Source organism: Clarias gariepinus, chromosome 1, assembly GCF_024256425.1.
Source record: "Clarias gariepinus isolate MV-2021 ecotype Netherlands chromosome 1, CGAR_prim_01v2, whole genome shotgun sequence".
In the NCBI taxonomy this organism is placed as follows: Eukaryota; Metazoa; Chordata; class Actinopteri; order Siluriformes; family Clariidae; genus Clarias; species Clarias gariepinus.
Genome location: NC_071100.1, coordinates 34,119,246 through 34,141,144, shown reverse-complemented (window position 1 = coordinate 34,141,144; position 21,899 = coordinate 34,119,246). Strand labels below are relative to the sequence as shown.

General features: G+C 37.7%; 1 protein-coding gene across 3 annotated transcripts in view; it reads left to right on the top strand.

Annotated features, from left to right (window-relative positions):
* LOC128525453 (ADAMTS-like protein 1) overlaps window positions 1–21,899 on the top strand; it is a 120,114-nt gene that overhangs the window by 34,449 nt on the left and 63,766 nt on the right. For all 3 annotated transcript variants that reach the window (XR_008360761.1, XM_053497517.1, XM_053497519.1), the window contains exon 2: window positions 17,043–17,165. Coding sequence is in view for 2 of the 3 variants with exons in the window: in XM_053497517.1 (XP_053353492.1) it covers window positions 17,043–17,165 (123 nt within the window). In the remaining variant the exon portion in view is untranslated. The remainder of the gene's footprint in view (window positions 1–17,042; window positions 17,166–21,899) is intronic.

The following is a 21,899-nucleotide window of genomic DNA, read 5'->3' as shown; positions in this document are numbered from 1 at the left end:
TGTGCCAATACGAAGAACTAAACAGGTCTCGATTCAGGAAAAAAAAAAAATCCAGTATTGGTAATTACAGGAGCAAGCGGGAACACCCAGTACCATATATACTGTAGTGTATTCTCTTGCTGACACAGATGATGCACTTAGTAAGATGTGCCCAAGTTTATTAATGTTATCTTTAAAATGAGGTGCACATTTTTTTTTTTAAGATGCCAATGGACAAAGGTCAAAAGTAGCCTTTAAAAAAAAAAGTTTTTTTCTTTTGTTTTTTTTGAGTAGCACTATCATAACCAAAGGTTTAGAGCGTGCACAGAAAAACTGCATGTTTCTACTGTGTTCCTTGCCACTCCTTAATAAATGTAGCGAATGTAGTCTCATTGCACAATAGTGTGGCAGCTAAAGAGATTAATGTAGAAATCTGAAGCTCACTTGGATAGATAAATGAAAAATTAAAACATACTTAATTCCAAACAACAGCTGCTCGTTTCATGCCATAGCATCAGCTTTCTTGCTTGGGGGAAAAGAGATACTTGGGATTTTTACTCACATTAGGCAATAACACAACTCCATAGACACACACACACACACACACAAAGCACACACTCAATATTACCATAAGATTATCCTTAAAATATGATTTAAGATTAATCATAAGAAGTATTTAATGGTGTATTCTGTAGGTACTGTAACTCCCTTTACATTAGCTGTCTCTTCTTTCTTTCTTTCTTTTTTATGACTAATTATAAGCTTTCAGTCACTCATGTACTGTATCAGCCACTTAAGGCCTGCATGGTTTTACTTGTTGAGATGTGTGGCTTCAGTTAATGGCTCGACTGCCAGATTGGATTTGTGTCTGTGTCAAAGAAAACAGTGGTTTCTGGGAGGTCTTTTAGACTTGTACTTCTTAGCCCATGAACCAGAGGATAAAAGGAGAGAAATGTGTAAAGATTTATAAAAAGAGACATGTAAATATATGTTAAAAAATATATCGAACTCGGCTCCGAACAGTGCTCCACCACTATGTTAGTTTTCAGCATCTGGAATTCCTGCTTCTTCTCATAGCAGTTCAGCTGAACAGCGCAAGGTGTGTGTCAAACTCTAAACTTTTTTAAGACATCCAAAGTACGAATCAATACTAGCAGCAGGCCAACTTCATGACAAAGCAGCTACGTAATTGTATATAAACATTAACCACATAGTTTTTAAGTTAACACCTGGCAAGAATTAAAGAAATCTTAATAAACTTTTTAAATACATTTGTACCAAGCAGCTTCACCAGTAAAGTAATGCATTTAATTTCGGAGAAATGCGAAAATCTATTTCAGATTGAAGCACTTACTGTGAAACGCTCAATCCTAGCAAAAAAAAAAAAAAAGTGTAGTACCCTAAATATGCTATATAAACGTCTTTACTGTCGTAATCTTATTTAATCCATCCATGATGAAGTATGACAGATGATGGAGAAGGAGAGCTAAATCAAAACTAGGCATACCCACTTTCCTGTAATTAAAATGCTTGAACAGGGAGCACTTTTTAAAACCGCAGCATACCAAACCGGCTCTGCAAGAGATGGGCAGTAGACTCATTTGTGACAGACTATATAATTATGAAATGTGCAGCCAATTGGACCGTTTGCTAGGGTGGACTAATCCGACGATACTTTCAACACTTTCACATAGCTGCTTTCACCTGAGTTAATTAGGAGTTCTAGTCAATATGGATTTTGATGAAAGACTCTAAACATACACAGTCAGGCAGCTGGCGCTTGAAACCTGCCTGCCTTGCGCTACTGCTCTTTTTCTCTGCCATGCTATTCCTTTGGCACTGCTGTTCTGGCATTTGTTCCCAATAATAACTGCCTAAGGGCATTTTTGTCATGTTAGTGCCCAGGCAATCGAATGAGCGTGTGTGTGGTTTTATGCGAAATTAACATGCCAGGGTGTTTCTGCTCTCAGATACAACGTGCACTGGGTGTGTGACATACTCCTGTTTGCTTTTCTGTTAAAGGTCCATTTGACCAACTTTGGATAAAAAAAATTACAATTGAGCGGGGGGTAGCTGGGATAACAGAGCTATACTCTGCTGTCTTTCCTGCATAAAAAAGACATGAATATAAGGTTTCCTTTTTTTTTGGCATCGACATCAGTTTATTTGCTGGATTTTTTCTGAAAACAAAAATATATATATTTTACTACAGATAAAAAAACAGCTGAAACATTCATAATTTAATAACTTAAAGGTCACATATTTTATGTGTTATTAAGTAATTTTACAAACTAACACAGTTCTCAATGTACTCTCAGTGTGATTGCTAATGGTCTAGCTAAAATACCCTTCGGATGATTTTTCACACCTAAATCCCCGTTTCATGACTTGTCTGATGTAAATGAGCTACTACTGTACCATGGCACGTACCACGTATTAGATATGGCCTCATTTTAACCTAAATATAACTGAACAGATTCAAGTTGGGCGGCACGGTGGCTTAGTAGTTAGCACTGCCTTGCCTTGCATCTTCAGGGTCTGGGTTTGATACCCGGCTAGGTTTGATTCCAACCTCTGTGTGCATGGAGTTAGCATGTTCTCCCTATGCTTGGTGGGTTTCCTCCGGGTGATTCAGTTTTCTTCCCACAGTCCAAAGACGTGTGAATAAGGCTAATTGGTATTCACAAATTCAAATTGTCAATAGAGTGTGTGTAAGTGTGTATGTGTGGATTGGCACCCTCCCAGGGTGTACCCCGCCTTGTGCCCTAATCCTATGCAATGAAGCGGAAGCGATGTAGATGACGAGTGAGTGAGTGAGAAAGGTTCAAATGAAGGATGTCATTACACATTAACATTCATGTAGTGTATACACACAAACTGAGCCAGGTTAGATGTTTGCTGCCCTTTTCTTTGTGTGTACTAGTTATAGTGTTCCTGTTGGTAATAAAACCTTGGAATATAATGCATTCAACACATCATATTTTTCCATTTGTGAGTGTTTATTAAATATCAGATTTTAGCCCTCCCAGTTAATATTAAACTCTACTATTATTCTCAAGCTGATGTTAAGATGTTATTTGTTTTAGTATTTGTGGCCAGTGTTCATTCATTACTAGGTACTTTACTGTCCTTAAGGGAAATGTCAACATATGGACCCTTCTGTTCAAATAGATTATACTCTGACTGACTCACATACCTTGGATGATTCAGTAAGTTCAGCCCAGGTCTCTGAGGGAGTCAGGCTCACAGGGAGAACATCTTCTTCTGGCTCATCATATCCTTAAGCTTTTTAGAGTTCATGTGTCCCCACATGTGCCACCCAAACCAACCAGCCCTCTTTTACTTATTATCTCATTACATTTCCCTCAAGAGTAGCTTTCTTGACTTTATAAATCATCAAAGTAAGGGTCTGTCCTCAACTGCAAATCAAACCTTACTTCAGAATAGTAAGTGGATCTGATGGACTATATTACTGCACAATTAAAAAAAAAAAAAAACTCTGTTTTAGTGTTTTACACTTACAAATGTATACATATAATAAAACTGGAAAGTTGGTGTGTCTGTACTTTAAAGATATTTGCGAAAAAATAATTTTGGGGGGCAGGGGGCATAAAATGAATAATCGATCACATTAAAGATGGTTATTGGATTTTTGTCTTTCTGTTTGTCTGTTTGTTTGTGCACACATCGCACTACTGATTGAATTTAAGCGGGCGTTTCACATGTGTATTTGGCCGAGGTTGAGAAAACATATAGGCATTGTTTCATTGAAATTGACCCATGGAAAGAGATATGCTAATTTGACATTTTAAATAAAAAAACGCCCTTACTTCCTAAATTCATTTGTTTATCACAAAATTTAACAGGTGGCACTGTATTTTTTTTTAAATACGCTTAGGAGTATGCAATTGAACTCTACTTAATGAACGCGATCTTATACATTCATTCTGCACACTACAAGTAAAAATTTTTGTTCATTCAAAAATTTAACAGATGGCATTGTACTTTTTAAAAAATGTGCTTATGAGTGTGCAAATAAATTCCATGCGAACAAAGTCATGGTCATATCTAGTTGTTAATATAAATGCTTTCAACTTACAAATACCCAGGCAACATATAGCCAATTGTCTCTCATCCTTAATAGTTGCCCTCAGACAAAAAATGTAAAGCTATTTTTTGCCTCAAGTGGATGTGATGGAGGATGTAAAGCAGGAAGAAAATCAAAACCAGAACAGTCAGCACAGTATATTCTCTCATTTTTCTTGAGTCGTGAGAGCACAAGCTTTAGATAGAGCGTGCTATGACTTGGAGGAGAAGCTGTTGCTGTACAACCATCTGTGTATACAATTAGAAGACTTTGGATGCTTCGTAAAGTATAAACATATCTTTAAAGCCACAGTAAATTAAACCCCCCATGGCCATGTGTGAAGCTTTTTTATATTATTGTTGTTGGTGTTTAACCATTGCAGGCAGTGTTTAAACAACTGAGGGTCATAGGAGGTGAAACCAGGTTACACCAACTTACACTTAGTGCCTGGTCATGAATCTGAAAATGCTAACTCACTCATTTTAATGCCACTATATGTCAATATATGTAATTTTCTCAGGAACTGCGAATTTCGTTGCAACCTGATATTTACAGCCACTCAACACCTTTAGCATACCATGACTCCGTTTGTAGCCTGAGAACGAAGGATCGAGTTCGCACTATGAGATTTCAGACAAGTGGGGACTTGACAGGAATTACACTCTCATTTGCACTTATTCATCCCTTGAGAACGATTAAAGGTCAACCCAGAGCCTTGTATTTCATACTCTGCTCCATGTGGAGCCATGTAATCAAGTTCACTTTGTATAACATACGACTGCTCTAATGAATGTGGACATGGGTCACTCAACAGTCTAGGAGTTTGGGAAAGGTCCGAAAAGCACCGGGCAATGTGGCGTTCAATCCATATACCATGATCATTTTGGTGCGGGGTAATGAATGATGACAGAACATGATTTTCTTTTTAAACAAAAAAAAAAAAAAAAAGAAATGACTGGGAGGTACATAGTAACATTTAATTTGATTTGACATGATGCTGACACATTTATGATGGTATGTGCAAGGCTAACAAGCAGCCTATGGACTGTTATTTTGATAGAAAAAATCCTTTGGTTTTGTTTGCTTATTCTTTATGTTCTTTAAGGCCAAATGGTTTATTTAAAGTTTTACTAAAAGTGGTACAATACCGTAAGTGCCCCATGGCATCTGGAATTTATCAAGTTTTTGTAACGCACTTGCTAAATCAGTTTTTTAGAAAGGCCACTACATGCACACACAATTTATAGAAATTGTCTAGGTCAGTACAACCAAACAAAAGGGAAAGACTGCTGGGAATTTGTGGCAAACTGTTCTCTGTTGATGGTGGTCTAGGGTCAGAAAAAAAAAAGTCAGGGTAAACACCAGCACTTAACAACAATGCATAATATATATATATGCTATGCAATGTAAATGATGTATTTATCGATTATAAATTAGGCAAACCATAAAATACATCAGAAATACAGGACAAATCAGAAGAAAAAATGCAAGCACGATAAAAATGGCTTAGTGGAATAAATTACAGTGCAACAAGATTTTTTTTATTATAAAATGCACTTTTGTTTATTTTAATTATTTTTTTTACTAGTTTACTGCAACACTACAATACATACAATACACAATGCAATACATTACAATCCATTATATGCAATATGTATTTTATATAATATGTATTTATATTGTATGCACTTATATATTAGCCATAACATTAAAACCACCTGCCTAATCTTGTGCAGGCCTTGCTTGTTCCAACAAAACAGCTTTGGCCCTTCGAGGCGTAGCATGGGCTCAACAAAACCTCTAAACATATGCTATGGTATCTGGCACCAAGATGTTAGTAGCATATGCTTTAAGTCATATAAGTTGTGAGTTGAGGCCTCCATAGATCTGTCTTGTTTGTTCAGTACATCCCACACATGCTTGATCTGAAGAATTTGGAGATCAAGTCAGGGCAATGAACTCTTTGTTGAGGTCATGATCTTCAAACCATTCTTGAACAGTTTTTATATCGTGGCAGGGAAAGAGGTTAAAGACATTAGGAAATATTGTTGCCATGACAAGGTGTATTTGGTCTGCAGCAACATCTAGGTACGGGGTCCACTTGAATGTAACATCCACTTGAATGCCAGGACAGAGCCACCTTCTTCCACTGCTCCATGGTCCAAGTTTAATTCTCATTACAGGAGCTTTATATGCCATATGCAGCAATCTAAGCTGCACTATGTTGTGATCCTTTTCTATCATAATGGCTAACATGTAAGATGGGCTAGGTTTCTCTCCCCACATGAGCCTTGTGATACAATTTGGCCCTTGTCAAAGTCGCTTAGAAGCTTACCCTTGCCCATGTTTCCTGATTCCAACATAACTGCTTAAATAACTGACTGATTTATCTTATCTCTTTGACAGGTGCTATTAACACATTAATAATCACTGTTATTCATTTCGGTCAGTGGTTTTATTGTTCTAGCTGATCGGTGTAATAAAGTGATATTTACTATTTTGCTAAAATGCAATATAACAAGTAGAAACAACAAAATCCCATGGAATTAAAAACAAAATCTGTTCTAATTTAACAATACATTATATTGAAGATGTAAATAAAAAAAATTCTTGAGTGGAATAAGAAATAAGCAATGTACTTAAAAAGTACACAATGTTTCTGGTAGGGTTAATCCATCATCAGCGTTGTTCAGAAGTAGGCCTTATCATTTGATAATTTTTTTAGGTGCGTGATTCGTCAAAATTCCATTGTGCAAAATTCCTTTGCTTGTTATTTTGCTCAAGGCATACTGTAGTTGAAAAAACATATATATATATATATATATATATATATATATATATATATATATATATATCTGTAAAATGCATATTTTGTTCACTTATCCTGTTAATTGTAATAACGTCATTTAGGGGGTTAAATCTGACTACTTAAATATATAACACGTAAGAATGTGGAAGCATTTGTGACACAAGGTTCTTATAAGTGACAGAGAACTTTTATAAGGACATGATGTGCATTGATAGATGTTTCACCGCAGCGTCAACAAGCAGTCATTACGTCTTCTTGCTCAGGAGACATTCTGCAGTCTTGTTATACAGCAGAACAAACAGTACTGTGATTAAGTCTCTTCTTTTTGTACCACATCACTGGGCTGAGGTTTCCTGTCAAAAGGTCCCTTAAAGTTTAACTGGAACATGATATCATTCCAAGGTTTCCCTCCAGGCATCAACCACCCTTAGTTTGCTCCATGTGTATAAGCTTTTAAGAGTCCGGTGGAGGTAAAATCCAGAGTGGCCTACATGGTGTTTTCAGTTGTGCGTACAGCTGTATGCTTCATTACATATTACATGAAAGCATAATCGCTCAGAAAGAGCAGGTCTCTGGAAGTTCCAGTCAGGCAACATTCCTGAAAAGAACAGAGAAACATAAATAAAATATAAAAATAAAAATTTACTAAGAAACCAGGCACCAAAGTTTAGTACTTAAACCAATATCTTACTAAAAGTTTACTTTGATGTTTGCACTTCGTTAAAATATCACAGCAAATTTAGAAATCATTGTTTGCTGCTTTCCTCCTTTTCTCACAAGAGACCTGCAGTCTTATTACCGACCCAGAAATATTTTTTTTTCCAATTAAATAAAAATATCACCTACTTGTTTAGGTCAGGTTTTTTTGTTTCCGAAAAATTTCATCCAGGTCTTTTGATCTCACTCTACAGACATCCTTATGTAGACGATGTATTTGGTTTTTTCGCATAGTTCGGTTCTCTGGGCCAATGAAACTGTCCGATGATGTAGCAGTGGAATTTTTGTGAGTCTTCCTCGCTAATGTTGAATTGCAGCCTGCATCCTTCATTTTCTTTTCGCATTAAAGCAAATTCTGCAGAGCTTAAAAATCTAAACTTCTCATAAACCATCCCAAGCACTGCTCTACCAAAATGCATTGATGTATCTTGGTAATACTGCAGGTAGTGTACTGTATGGTCCAACCCTTTAAGTTTTTGTTGCCAACTTCCTTGTTGCTGAAATTGTACAAAGGATCAGAATGAAGTGCATTGCTTCACATACACACGAGGCTAAAAATTCCTTAACATTTCTATAGAAAGGGTTTGCATGCTTGTTCTAAATGGGTAAAAATATATGAAATATTAAACACTGCAAATGCCTTTCAAGTTTGTAAGAGATGAACCCTGTTTAAAGACAACGCTGTCTTTGGTTCAGCACTGCTTTGTTTAATAGTGCTTTAAGTCTGTCTCTGATTTCCACTGAAAACATATCATGACATTTTCAATGTGATATTCTCGCCTGACCTGTGAACTTGATCTGAAAAACTGATCAGCAGACACCTCATACATTACATAATGCTTCTGCTTATAAGTTCTACTGTAATAGATTATATAATCAGAACATTTATATGGACATGACAATAGTCATATACAGTAGATGCCATATAGACATTCAGAAATTCATGGCAGAGACTACACACATAAAATATACTGTAAACTTGCATGGCACGTATGATACAAGAAGTATGAAACGGCTTAATAAATTAATGCCATAATTATGTCATTTGATTTTGGGCTATAATTCACATTGATACAGTATGTGTTTCATTCTAAGTTGCATCATTAAGTTGCTATCATCGCCTTATTGTCAATTCAATGAATTCTTCTAATATTCAAAATGTATAGCACGGCTCAAATGCCCGTCGGCGCTGACGTCAATTCATTCTTTGCCTTTAGATAAGGTACAAACCAGATTGCTGTTGCCAACTTCCTTGTCAATGTAAGCTCACATTTTTAACTAAAAATAACCCTGTTCACACAAATGACATGGTCTGAAGCCTAATTTAGGCTTTTTGTGACTTATTTTTAGCCTCCCCTAAAAATATATAGTGATCAAATGAACAATGGAATGGTCTACACACTAGACATTTGGTAGGTTAGTATTTAAATTTTATTTAAGCTGTTATTTAAGCCTTTAGACCCTTTAAACCTGTAAAAATATACCACTCCAAAAATTTGTCAGCTTTACTTTGTCAGCTCATACCAATGAAAAAAGATATTATTTGGGATCCATAACCATTTCCAGAGAAGTGAAGATTTATTATCCTTGAACAAGTGAATCAGCGCATATAACTATGGCACATGGGTATGTCATAAGGAATGACTGACAGTAAACTGACATAATTCTTTTAATTATGAAGGTTACATTTTTTGGGAAAATGATTTATGTAGGTAGTACAGGAAGACTTAGTAGGGCTGGGCATTAAATTGAAAAATAATCGAAACCCACATTCAGAATGTAATCTTGCTCATGTTTTTTATTTTTATTTTGTTATTTATGTATATTCTGTTAATACTTTCTCTGTGTGTGTGTGTGTCCATGCATTGTCCCCTTAAAATCATACGATCACGTGACTCTGCCCTGTCTATTTTTTGACACGAAAGCAACATGTAGTAAAACTCAAAGACGGTGCCAACTAAGCAACTCGAGCAGCTTATACCAAAGAAAATTGCGGTGTCCATCATTTGGACACATTTTGGCTTTAGTGAAGACACACGGCAACAAACCAAAAAGAAGTCAAATGTGAACACTGTGGATAATCGTCGATCATTAATCATAATCAAAGTAAAATGTTCAATTTTGCAATTGCAATTTTTATAACATTGATTCGAAGTCATATTGCCCAGCTCGACTTCACAGTGATGTACTAAATAAGTGCCATACTTATCTTACTCATGTCTTTGTCATGCTTTGTAAGATTGAAAATGACACTCACAATATAACTACTGTACCATGTTTTTATCCAAGAAGAGCTAATGAAGTTAGGTTTTTTTTTTTTTTCAGCTCTATTTTGAAAAAAAAAAAAATTCAGGGGAAATAGAATATCTAAATCGTCTATTAGATTATATACAGTATGTACCTGTAAGAGCCTTTATGAGTCTGTAGTATTAAATCACTCATACACTAATACTGTATCCAAAAAGCAAACTTTTCTAAAAAAGAAAAGTAAATGATTTAAAATAAGAGACAACTTAGGGAATGTAAATAGGTTTCAGGATGACATTTAAATGATGTTAAACTATAATTAGGAGTGAAGCATACTGTATTAGTAGGTATATATTTTATACCAACATTAAATAGCAGTTCAACTTCAAGACCATCTTAATCAAATACTAGAATTGTCTGCAGTGAGGGCTGCAGCGCGACAGTCTGACACTTTCAGGTTTGCATGGCAGAATGCATTTATAGTCCAAAAGCCTTTCAGGAATGTTAACCGTTAAACAGCAGAAGATAAATGGGCTGTGAGTTAGTCATGGGCCGGAAAGCAACAGACATCTAAATCACCACTTCAAGTTGCCACCTTTCTCTTCAGGCTTTGTCAAGATCGTGTGGCTACATATTTCCATAAGAGGCAAAGGATTCAGTGCTGTCACGGCTACTTTGGTCAGACTGGCACCATGCAAGGTATTCTCAGATCTCATGCAGGATTGCTTTACATAACTTGGCCGTAAGATAGAGATGCTTGCGCTATAAAAGGTATGGGAAGAAAAAGATAAATTATTCCTAACACAGACAGTAAGTCTGGAGAGGGAGACAAATGTCTTATTTTAAGAACTTTTGAAATGACAATGAGGATTGTGGCAATCAGCATTAGCTTTTTTTTGTCCAAGACTGTGACAGTTCCTTCCTTTTTTTTTTTTTTTTTTTTCTTTATCTCTACAAACTCTGGGATATTTCTGTTTGCTTACTTACTTGCCTTATAAACAAAGCTACTTTCTAAGCTAATGCTTGCACAGCCGCACCCCCCCTTAAATAAATATGAGAGCAAATTCCATTGGACAATGATTTCTACTTATTGAGCAGTAGTGCATGAAGGGGAACTTTAACACCAAAGGGGATAATGTTCAAAGCCATCTAAGACCCTGTCATTTGACGTTTTCTTTTATATACCAAGTACATACAGTATTGAGGGTATATCTTCACCTGTGTCATCCTATACTGTACATCATGACATGCCATTGCAGCATGCCATGAATATGGAAAACATTGCAGTGACAAAATTTCCCCTTAGGAAAGCGATTGAACGCTTGGGGAAAAAAGGAATATCTGTCACGAGTGAAAGCACTAGTGGTTTCAAAAGGAAGAAGAACAAAAAGACACTGAACAAAAGACAAGTGGCACATCAGTGAACATCATTCAAGAATTCCTCATCACTCAAGCATTAAAAGAAACCTTGCACTGATCCCTTTAAAAGGAGATTAGCAAAATACCTCTTCCTGTTTCATTTCATACAGTCAGGAGCAGGGAGGAAAGGAGCACTCTGTTATCAAAACAGTGAAAGATATCTTATTAATCTTAGGAGGCTATGAATGAAACAGAAGTCAGGGTTGGGATTGCACGCAGAATATGCGGTCCTCCTTTTCATTTCCCTCAGCTCTCGTACCTGGAACCTCCCACTAGGAAAGACAAATTATAATATCGGGTTGGTGTTATTATTTCTGATTGTGTTCTTCTGTAGGCCTGCTTTGACCTGGGATCACTTTCCTTCTGTCTCAGTGCACCACTCTTGTACTTTGAAATTCAATCTCGCTGCCAAAGGAAAAAAAGCGCACATTGCTCACTCTCTAGTACATGCGCATACATTCATCATCGTTGCTGTTAGTGTTGGAAGTCACATCTCTTCACTAAGTTGGTGCACTCAGTGGGCTTAGGTGGATGGAACCCTGTGTGCTAAATCAGTATCTTTTTAAAAGTTTAGTCTTAAGTGTCCTGTTTATGTTTTTGAAGTCTGGTGCAAGTTGCCATTAGCGGAGTTGTTTTGCATTATGATGTATTCCTTTCCAAAAATAGCGAACATATTTCTAATGTGCTTCATATATGGAAAGTATTTATTGTCTGTAAGTGACCACCCTTAAAACTGCCTCTGTTTAAAGCTTGGAATAACAAGTGTTTACATTTATGGTACATTTATGGACTTACAGAAGTGCTTCTCTGTCTACTTGTACTAGCAGAGATCTTCCAGATCTTCTAAAGGTACGAATAAGCTAAGACACTTCCAGAAGCAGGAGTCAGTGCTGACACACAAGCACGTTCATGCGCAGATTACAGTGATGCGTGATTAACCTTCGTTTTGCTGCTTATTGAAAAGTGGTGTCTTTGAAGAAAGCATATCTTCAGGTTGTCCAAACAGTCAAGCAAATTGCTATAATATTTTCTTAGGCTGAGTGCTTAGAAGTTAGATTGTGACTTCTAATATTATAATCTTGCAATATTCATTAAGAGAAGGTTTATAACGATGACATAACGGAAGCACAACAGAAGGACATAGACTTCCATGGAGAGTGTTGTTGACTTAAGAAAAGAGATTTCTGCCAGCACTTAACATCTATGTCCAGTGGGAGTACAGGCCCCATGACAGCTGATTTTAACAGCTGGGTTGTTTTCTTAAGCAAGATGTTAAGAAGGGAATTTGATAAATTTGTCTTAAACATTCTAGAAAAGACTTGGCTGCCATGCTCCATTAGGCTGTAGTTCAGCCAGGTTTCACTCGGCGGCCTTCTCTTTTTGGATAAACGTGGGTATGATTGATAGGACAGTATAATATAGATAATCTATGGAGTCTCATAGGATAAGCCTTTAAAGGTACGTTTTTTCTGTTTTATCACTGGAGGGATTGTGCCTGTGACCCTAGAGAGATTGTCCTAAAAAAAAAAAACGTGCCAAAGGCTTAATGTCTTTTTGTTCAGGATATCATTTCATGGTTGCCTTTTACCGAAAATACGTACCACACTACAGCCGAAAAATGTCAGCTGGCTGTCAAAAACTCTGAGGTTATCTCTGTAAATTGGAAAAAATGCTTATTGGTTAATAGGAATTCCATTTGTACCCATTATTTATGTCTCGTGTCTAGAGTCTGATTAGTTGAATGTTTTACTTGTTGTCAGTTCCTATGCACTCGTGCCAATGTCTTTTGCAAAGGCCAGTTGAAAATTGTGATCTATTTTTGGTTTTTGGGTATGAGTCTCACTAGCATGGCTTATACAATGGCTAGTAATTGCTCAAGGGTTCAGGCTATTGAGGACATAGCAAGTAAACCAGTACTTGGAAGTTGTTGAATGTGATATTGCTGCCAAGAACGTGATAAAAACCCGCTCTGTAACATCAGCAATGCCTTGGGGCTGTGGCAGTTCGCCAAAAAAACACACATCCAATAGTTCTGGGTGACTGAATGACTTTGAAAAATATCATCTGGCACATGAAGGCCTGTTTTTGGAAGCCTTTTGATGTTGCATGTAAATGTGTATGACATGTATTTAATGTGTTCATCCATGTCCTCCTCTGATGGCAGCTAGAGACAGGTACTGTTCAAAAAAGCATATCTTGTTTTCCCATGCTTTAGTGCTAAGTGAAGTCAGAACATGTTCGAAATTTCCATTTATGCCAAAGTTCTCTGCCTCATATTACTTGCTCTTTAGTCATATGCCTTTTTTTGGATAACATTATTTCAAATTAGCAGTCTGATATCGACCGATTCAATTTTTAGAAAGAGATGGTATGCACAATACCCGCCTTATTTTTTTGCACACTTTTTCATTGCTTAATAAGGAAACTTTTGTACAAATGAAAGCAGCATCATGATTCTATGACTGCTACACAAAAACAAAAGGTTTGTTACATTGCAATAATTACAGTAAGTTACACTATAAAAAGGTTTAAATACGAAACAAACAAAGGAATTTGGCTTAAGTGCTAGACTCTTTTATTTTCCTGAAATGGGGACGCGGGTACAGGTGAGAACATCCATGACTCAGGAGGAAAAACAGAACTAAACTATACTGGATCTAGGAACCATCCAAACTACTTGGAATTCTTTCAGCTACAGTAGCATCCATAATCGAAAAACAGGCAATTAATTATTAAACCAGCATTAAACAGTTTGCAGGCAAGGCCGCACAACGAGCTACAGCAATCATGGGCTACTGTATGTACACAAAAGCACACAAACACCTGGTACAGAACTAATGCTATAGAAATGAACCTTGGATATATTTTAGAGTAGTCAATGTGCAACAGTACAGATTTACTGTCCTCTGAAAATAACTCAACATACAGCCGTTATTCATCATGTTGATGTGTTTGTCAGCTTGATAGGACCATACAAATTTGTGTATCTTATATTAGAGTACTTAAAATTTGGGGCTTTAAGTACAATTCACACATACTGACCACTGGATGACCAACATGGCACTTCATAACAAAGAACTCTCAGAGGATTTGAATTTTTACTCTCCACAAAGATGATCGGTAATACCCTGAAATAGTACACTGGCCAGGGTCATACGGAGGTTTTCCAAGACAGGTTCTACTCAGAACAGGCCTCGCAAAGGTCAATCAAAGAAGTTGAGTTGCGTCAGGTGCATAAGCTGGCTTTAAAAAACAGGCCGATGCCCGAATTGCTTCAGTGGTTGCTGAAGTGGCATGTCAATGCTCAAACTATACGCCGCACACTTCAACAAGTTGGTTTGCATGGCCATCATCACAGAAGGAAGCTTCTGAAGCTGGCTCACAGTAAGCCCGTAAACAGTTTGAAGAAGACAACCTGTCGAAGAGCATGAATTACTGGAATCATGTCCTGTGGTCTGATTAGATTAAGATAAACTTGTTTGGGTCAGTTGTTGCCCACAATGTGTGGCGGCGCCCTTGTGAGGAGGACCAAGAAAATTGTCTCTTGCCTACAGTTAAGCATGGTGGTGGTAGCATCATGGTCTGGGGCTGCATGAGTACTGCTGGTCCTGGGGAGGGGCTGTGGTTCATTGAGGGAAACATGAATTCCAGCATGTACTGTGACATTCCGAAGCAGAACATCATGCCCTCATTTAAAAACTAAGCCCAACAGCAGTTTTCCAACATGATAACGATCCCAAACACACCCCCAAGGTGATAACTGCCTTGCTAAAAAAGCTGAAGTTAAAGGTGATGAAGTGGCCGATTATGCCTCCAGACCTGAACCCTATTGAGCACCTGTGGGGCATCCTCAGGCAGAAGGTGGCGAAGCACCATGTGTCTAACATCCAGCAACTCTGTGATATCATTATGGAGGAGTGGAAGAGGATGCCACAAATCTATATGGTCCTATCAAGCTGACAAACACATGAACATGATGAATAGGACATGTGACTTTGCATGGTTAAACAATGTACAGCTGTTATCACTTTTGTTGCCAGCTTTTTTGACAATAATGGCTGTTGAGTTATTTTCGGAGGACAGTAAATCTGTACTGTTATACAGTACAAGCTCCACATTGGCTACTCTAAAATATATCCAAGGTTTATTTCTATAGTATTGTCCTTTAAGAAGATACACTAAAATGAAATCAGGAGTGTACTCACGTTTATGAGATACGGTATGTTTATAATTCTAATAGCTTATCTTTAATTAATTTTTAATAAACATACCCAGATACTATATCCCGAATAATGTTAACACCACTACCAGGTGAATTGAATAACACTATCAATTATATACCAGTAAACTGGTTACAGGATTATGCGAAACCAGGCACATCTATGCCTGTGTGAACCAAAGGCTAGCTTGTCTGGTCAAATCCCACAGAAAAGCCAACATTACAGCCTGCCCTACACAGGCTGTTTAGCCAGCAAAGAGTTCAAGATTCTTGACCTGGCCTCAAGTCCACCAGATCCTAATCCAATTCATCACTCATGGGATGTTCCGAACAAACACAAGGCACAAGGGGAACCAGAGACCTAATTATTTGTAACTCAAGGCCCTATACATATATTACATTGTGATAATGTGTTTATGTATATTTTGCTTGTTCACCCAATATGCCTCAGAATCAGAAATATAAATGGTCTGTCTATAAGAAGCCATGGCACAAAACCCTCTCATGAATTAGATGATTATAATAATATATTATAGACGTACAGTATTATAGCTACTCGCAAAACGTAATTGAAAATTTAGAACAGGCTTTCTGTATATTACTTTATTTCTGTTATTTTATAGGTTCTCTAATATGGTATTGTATAGGTTCACTTGCTTTTATCAAACTATTTTTTTTACATTTTGTTAAAGTCCTGTGATTTTTTACAACTTGATCAACCACTGCTGCACAATCTCTTGCCTGGCAAATCATTTGGTAAATACAGAATATGCTAGTCAAAATGTATTAAACTGTAAGTATTAGCACATGTTTGTTTTGTTTAGTTGTTTTTTTACTCAAGCTTTCTCTGTCCATATTTTGGAGACCTCCCTTAGTAGATTTGAAGGCGCCCCCATTTGCCCCCATAAGCACCAGCTTGGCACAGCCCCTCCAAGGCCTACAAGTGACCTTATTCATTATGGGGCGTTTATGGCCCTAGGAGAGCAGCCGAGGCTGGCGCTCATGAGCCTGTGCATCCTTGAGAATGATTGCTGTTGTTAATGGGCCCCGTCCAAGCTCTCCCCTGGTGTGACTTCTAATACGGGAAGTTTTTTCAAACACGAAAGGGATACCCAGCACAGCAAGGGCTGACCACATAACATAAACCGTTTAGTGAAGCAAACAGATTGAAAAACCATTTTAATGTGCATGAAATGCTAGGAATAATAATTTTAATACTTATAATAATTCTTGTGGTACACTGGAGGAGTGGGAAACAGAAACAGTGGTGTTAGCCCTTAATGGAGAACGCTCATTGTTTTCAAAGTACATAAGGAAGCACTGGGCAAATACTTGACAGGGCCTAATGGATCCCAGACACATAAGGGTTGTGTTCTGTCTCTATTCATACTTCATTTATATGTTTCTTATAATTTCCTCAGTAATGCAATGCTGCCAATGCTCTCCCATTTCAATCACTGTTTTGTCCAACATGAAATATATAACGAGAGCTAAAAAGATGTTACACAGGACATCATGCCATGATTAGGGAACATGTATACAATAATATTCTTGCTTTTTCTCAGGTGTGGGTGGAGGCTAATGATGGAGAAGTTGTTTTTATCCGTGAGTTCACCTTGAGCCGGCGTGATGACCTCCCTGATGATTTCTTAAGTGAAGGTCCTACAAGCCACAAATCCGAGGATTCTGTAAGTGTCTAACTTTGTACAGTATGATGTTTTTCAATTAAAACAAGGCCATTTATATTATTTCAAACAGTATCCCTTTTTTTATATTTAAGTCTTTTTCTTGGCTATTGATTCCTGTTGTCTTATTGTGTACAGTACATAGTTTCCTAATCACCTGTCCTATCATAAAACTCTTAGACCTAGCAAACAAGGTTCTATACAGCGAGCACTAACATCAGTGACTCTTGCATGGATATGAATGTAGTGAAGAAGAACAGATGGGAAAAGCGTATGACGCACATTCAGGAGAAGGTCTGACATCTGTGTGACCTGACCCTTTTACACGGCTCTGAAAGACCCACTTAGGAACAGTCCAGCTGCTTCCTAAATCCATTCGTCACCCATTTGTGTTATGTAATTACTGCACGATCACACATGATTGATGGGAAGAAAATATTGATGTGAAAATATATTGTGTCTAAAGGAATTTGTCTGTCATGCTCATTGAGTTAATGGCATTTGACGGTTGCAACACAGTGTATGTGGTTACCCAGACCCTAATCCACACACTTTCACTGCATTTTCATTGGAGGCAGTGGATTAAACAATAACATAGTTTATTATTCAAAGATTCATTAATACCTTTTTATCACACTTTTTAATATATTTTTATTTGAATTTATTTTTGTCTCACAATGTTCTGCTTGTTATACGTTGAGATTATTTATATTGCACGATAATTCTTTTCTTCTGCAGTTGCATTCGTTCGCTTTGACTAATTTTTTTTTTTTAACATACTGTAGAGAACATGTCTACCATTAAATCTTGAAATGAAATTGATCACCCTATTTTTTTTACGTGGTTTCTCTTTGTTTTACATTTTTTTTCCAATATGAACAATCGGGTTATTCAAAACGAATTAGAATCATGTGCCTACTTAAAATGAGACCATATTATTCATATTTTGTATGTGTGGTATGAAAGGAGCATATTTAGACAAAATAATGACGTAAGCTTCGAATGACATGAACTTGGAGCAAATAGATGCCAGCTGTGGACCTCATTATGTTTTACTGCTATAATGCCACTATTCAATTTCTGCAATTTCAGTTTGAATTGCTTCAGTGAACATCCTGTTTTATTGTTGAAAATGACTCGATGAAAAAATCTGTAAATTTCTTGGATTAAAACCCTCAGTGATGCATAAAAGCTTTTGCAGGATGCTCACAGAGGAAATATTGTAATATGAGTTGTTCCACCGACCTCCACCATCCCGATTAAATAGCGCAGGGGTCGGCAATTTTAAACACTCAAAAAGCCATTTGGACCCGTTTCCCACAGAAAAGAAAACACCAGGAGTCACAAAACCCTTTTGACATCTAAAATGAAGATAACACATAGCATATATTCAATATATATATATATATATATATATATATATATATATATATATATATATATATATAAATATATATATATATAGCTGGGGCTTAACTTGCCAACTTTCCGATTAGTAACTCAGTGCCTTAACATACTGAGCCACCCCTTTTGCCACTGCATAATTTTACATTAATTTTACATTAAATATTCATTGCATTCATTCATTTTCTAGACTGCATGTCCTGTGTTAGGCTGCAAGGGTACCTGAAGCCTATTCAAAGCACATAATGGGAGACACCCTGGATGGGATTCCTGAGATGCACACAATCTCACAACCTTTTACCTAATTGTACACTTTTTTTACAATTTGCAAACACCAGTCGATCTACCGTGCATGTTTTTGACTGGTTCAGGTAAATGAAGTACCCACAAAGCACAGGGAGAACCTGTAAACAACAGTACATCGGCCAGAGGCCGTATTTGAACCCTGGACTTAGAATGTGCTGTCGTGGTATGTTTTACACTTGTTGCGCTTTATCTCATTGCTGTATTATACCACTTTTTTGTTGTTGTTAATCTGTGCATCCACATCATCTCTTTCGTTTGTGTCTTCATTAACTACTAAATTCCTGCCATGCATTTTTAAATTTAAATGTTATTAGGTTTACATTTATAAAGTCGAATATACTGTAGCTGAAATAAGTGCTTATAGAAGAAATGTTCCACGTGGCACTTGGCTGTGGAACTTGATTTAAGGTAGTGTTGCCTCATGTCCTCAAATCCTTAAGCAATTATTAGTTTTACCACAGTGCCAGAGAAATTAGCTGTTGCCCTGAACATACATTGCAGCTTCCGAAGTTTTCGCCGTCTTGATTCACGAGCTTGTTTTTTGGGTTGTAGGGCTACAGAGGAGACTAACGGCCTCTGCGACCTTGGCGTGTTACTCTGGCATGACGCGGAGGAAGTGATCTTGGAGAGAGAGAAAACATTTTCATTGGCTATCTTGGTCAAGCAGGACATTTATGACTATTTGGTAGGGAATGTTGTTGGCACAGGAGGATTAATGGAGCAATAATTACAAGAAACTAACCTTTTAAAAGCAAAGAAAAAAACGTTTTAAGTCACAATACCCCTCTGTAGTTAATGGATCACTCCCTCTATTAGCTTATAGGTATTTCTATGTTGTCAAAGAGGGATTCATTCTCTTTTTATTTCCTGTGTTTGTGGAATGTTGTGCACGTACCCTGCAGACAGTGGTAGTTATTCTAAAAGCTTTATCAGATGAGCGCAGATGAATCATTCAAGCTGCATAACCTGCACACATATGCTCTGTTGGAACACAGACACATGCAGGTTGAAATGGGTGGCTCAGTATCACCAAAGTAAAGAGGACATCCTCTGGCTGTGCCTATGAAATGTTTACGATGGGAGGGATAACTCCTCTGGGAGGAAAATCATGAGCAGCTTTGTTTTTTTTTAAACATCTGTATAAATGTATACTTTTGATTGTAAAATGTCCAAGCATTGAATCGATATAAAACTATTACCAATTATGTTTTTCTTCAATATGTTGTCTATAATCGTTGTGATTACAGAAAACATAACTATTTTTTTAAATAATAGTTTATAATTCTTGTGCTGTGACTATCAGTTAGACACCAATTTTAAAACAAACTTTTTAAGCACTGACATACAGATTAAAGCATGGCAGAGTTCTAAATTAATTTGCCTGTTAATTAGTAAATTAGTATTTTTTTTATTTATTATTATTATTATTTTGGGGGATTTTTCTTTTTGCACAGGCGGCACCATGAAGCACGGAGGCGAGGCGAGGTTTTACGGGAAAAGGGTTATTTATTTAGGAAAAAATAGGAAAGGAAATGTTAAAGGATTGTGCACGTGCTGGTCTGTTTGGCAATGGGCTGGCATGTGGGCGCAGGCTGGTGAGCTGTTGCTGTGGGCAGAGTGGCAGTGTGAGCCCACGTGGACAGCAGCTCCTGCACAGTTTGCGTTGACTTTGCTCTCTGTGATGGCCGGACCAGCCCCTCCCAGCTCTCTCCGTGGGCGCGGCCTCAGACAGGAGTTTTCTCTGACGTCCGTCTGGGCGGCTCTCCCCGGCTGGGAACAGGGGCCGTAATGTGTGCCCCTGGCAGCCCTTCCTTCATCAGCGGCAGGTCCACGAAATCCAGCTGCAAGCTAGAGTGAGAGCCGCGAGAGGTCCACCGCACCACATAGAGGTCCCAACCGACAGACCCCGAGCTACACTCCCTGCTGTGTTTTATAGCGCAGGGAGAAGCCCGGGATCATTAGCGGCGATAGCTCACCAGCCGTGCCTAATTCTGCAGCCTCGCTCCTTCACATACCCAAAGGGGAGGCCGCCTAACTAGTGAGCGAGAAGTGATATTGATTTAAGCGCACGCCCATCACATGCGCACGCCGTGACATCATCTATATATATATATATACGACTGACGGAGCTGCTTTAAAAGATTTGCGAATCCAGCAGCACTGTTATGATTTAACATCTAAACACTATAAGGACATTATAAGTTACTTATCTGCATCTGGATCAGTATAAGTGCTTACACTGGTATTTTTATAACAGAAAGCTGTTTCCCTGCTGTAGCCATGAGTAATACTCTACAGATAACACAAAGCAAATCTGCCACCCTATCTGTGATATCCGCACCAGAAGACCTTTTATTTCCTGAGATAAAATTTCACAGGAACTCCAGATAACAGTGGTGTGTGTGTGAGACAGAAGCACTGTCACTCTAATTGTTTTTTTTTTCTTTCTCTTCGCTTTAATGAGCATAACCTTGGCCAGCTCACACTTCTACCTCCTTGGCAGTGTAAATCTCATTTCAGTCTGCGAGCACTGACGAGCCCTGGCCTTGTGCTGCTTTCCGGATGGATGGTCAAGCATTAAGAACCGCAATCGCTTATCCCCCCCCCCTTTAGGTCTTTATATTGCAGTGTTATCATAGCAAAAATCGAGTCTTGGGATGTAGTCCAGTTCCAAATGTTTCAGCTGAGATTCTTGTGAAGCTCCTGAACATAATCCTACTCGATTCAATGCCTGATTAAGCTTTTTATTATGAGGAAGGATATGTTGACCTTGTCGTCCTGTGCTATAGGCAGGACGGAACTGGCCATTGGAAGTACCTGGAAATTTCCCAGTGGCCCTAACCTCCTAATTGATCTACTGTACATAATCCCTCATGGCTTTGCTCCAACAGTGCTCCAATGAGAAAAGCAAATGAGGTAAATATCTGCTATTCATGATTGTAGGCCCATAAATGCTCTTATTTTAAAACTCCACTTTTTGGCTCTTTTTTTTTATTTTATTTTTTTATATAAATTTAGTCCTGTCCA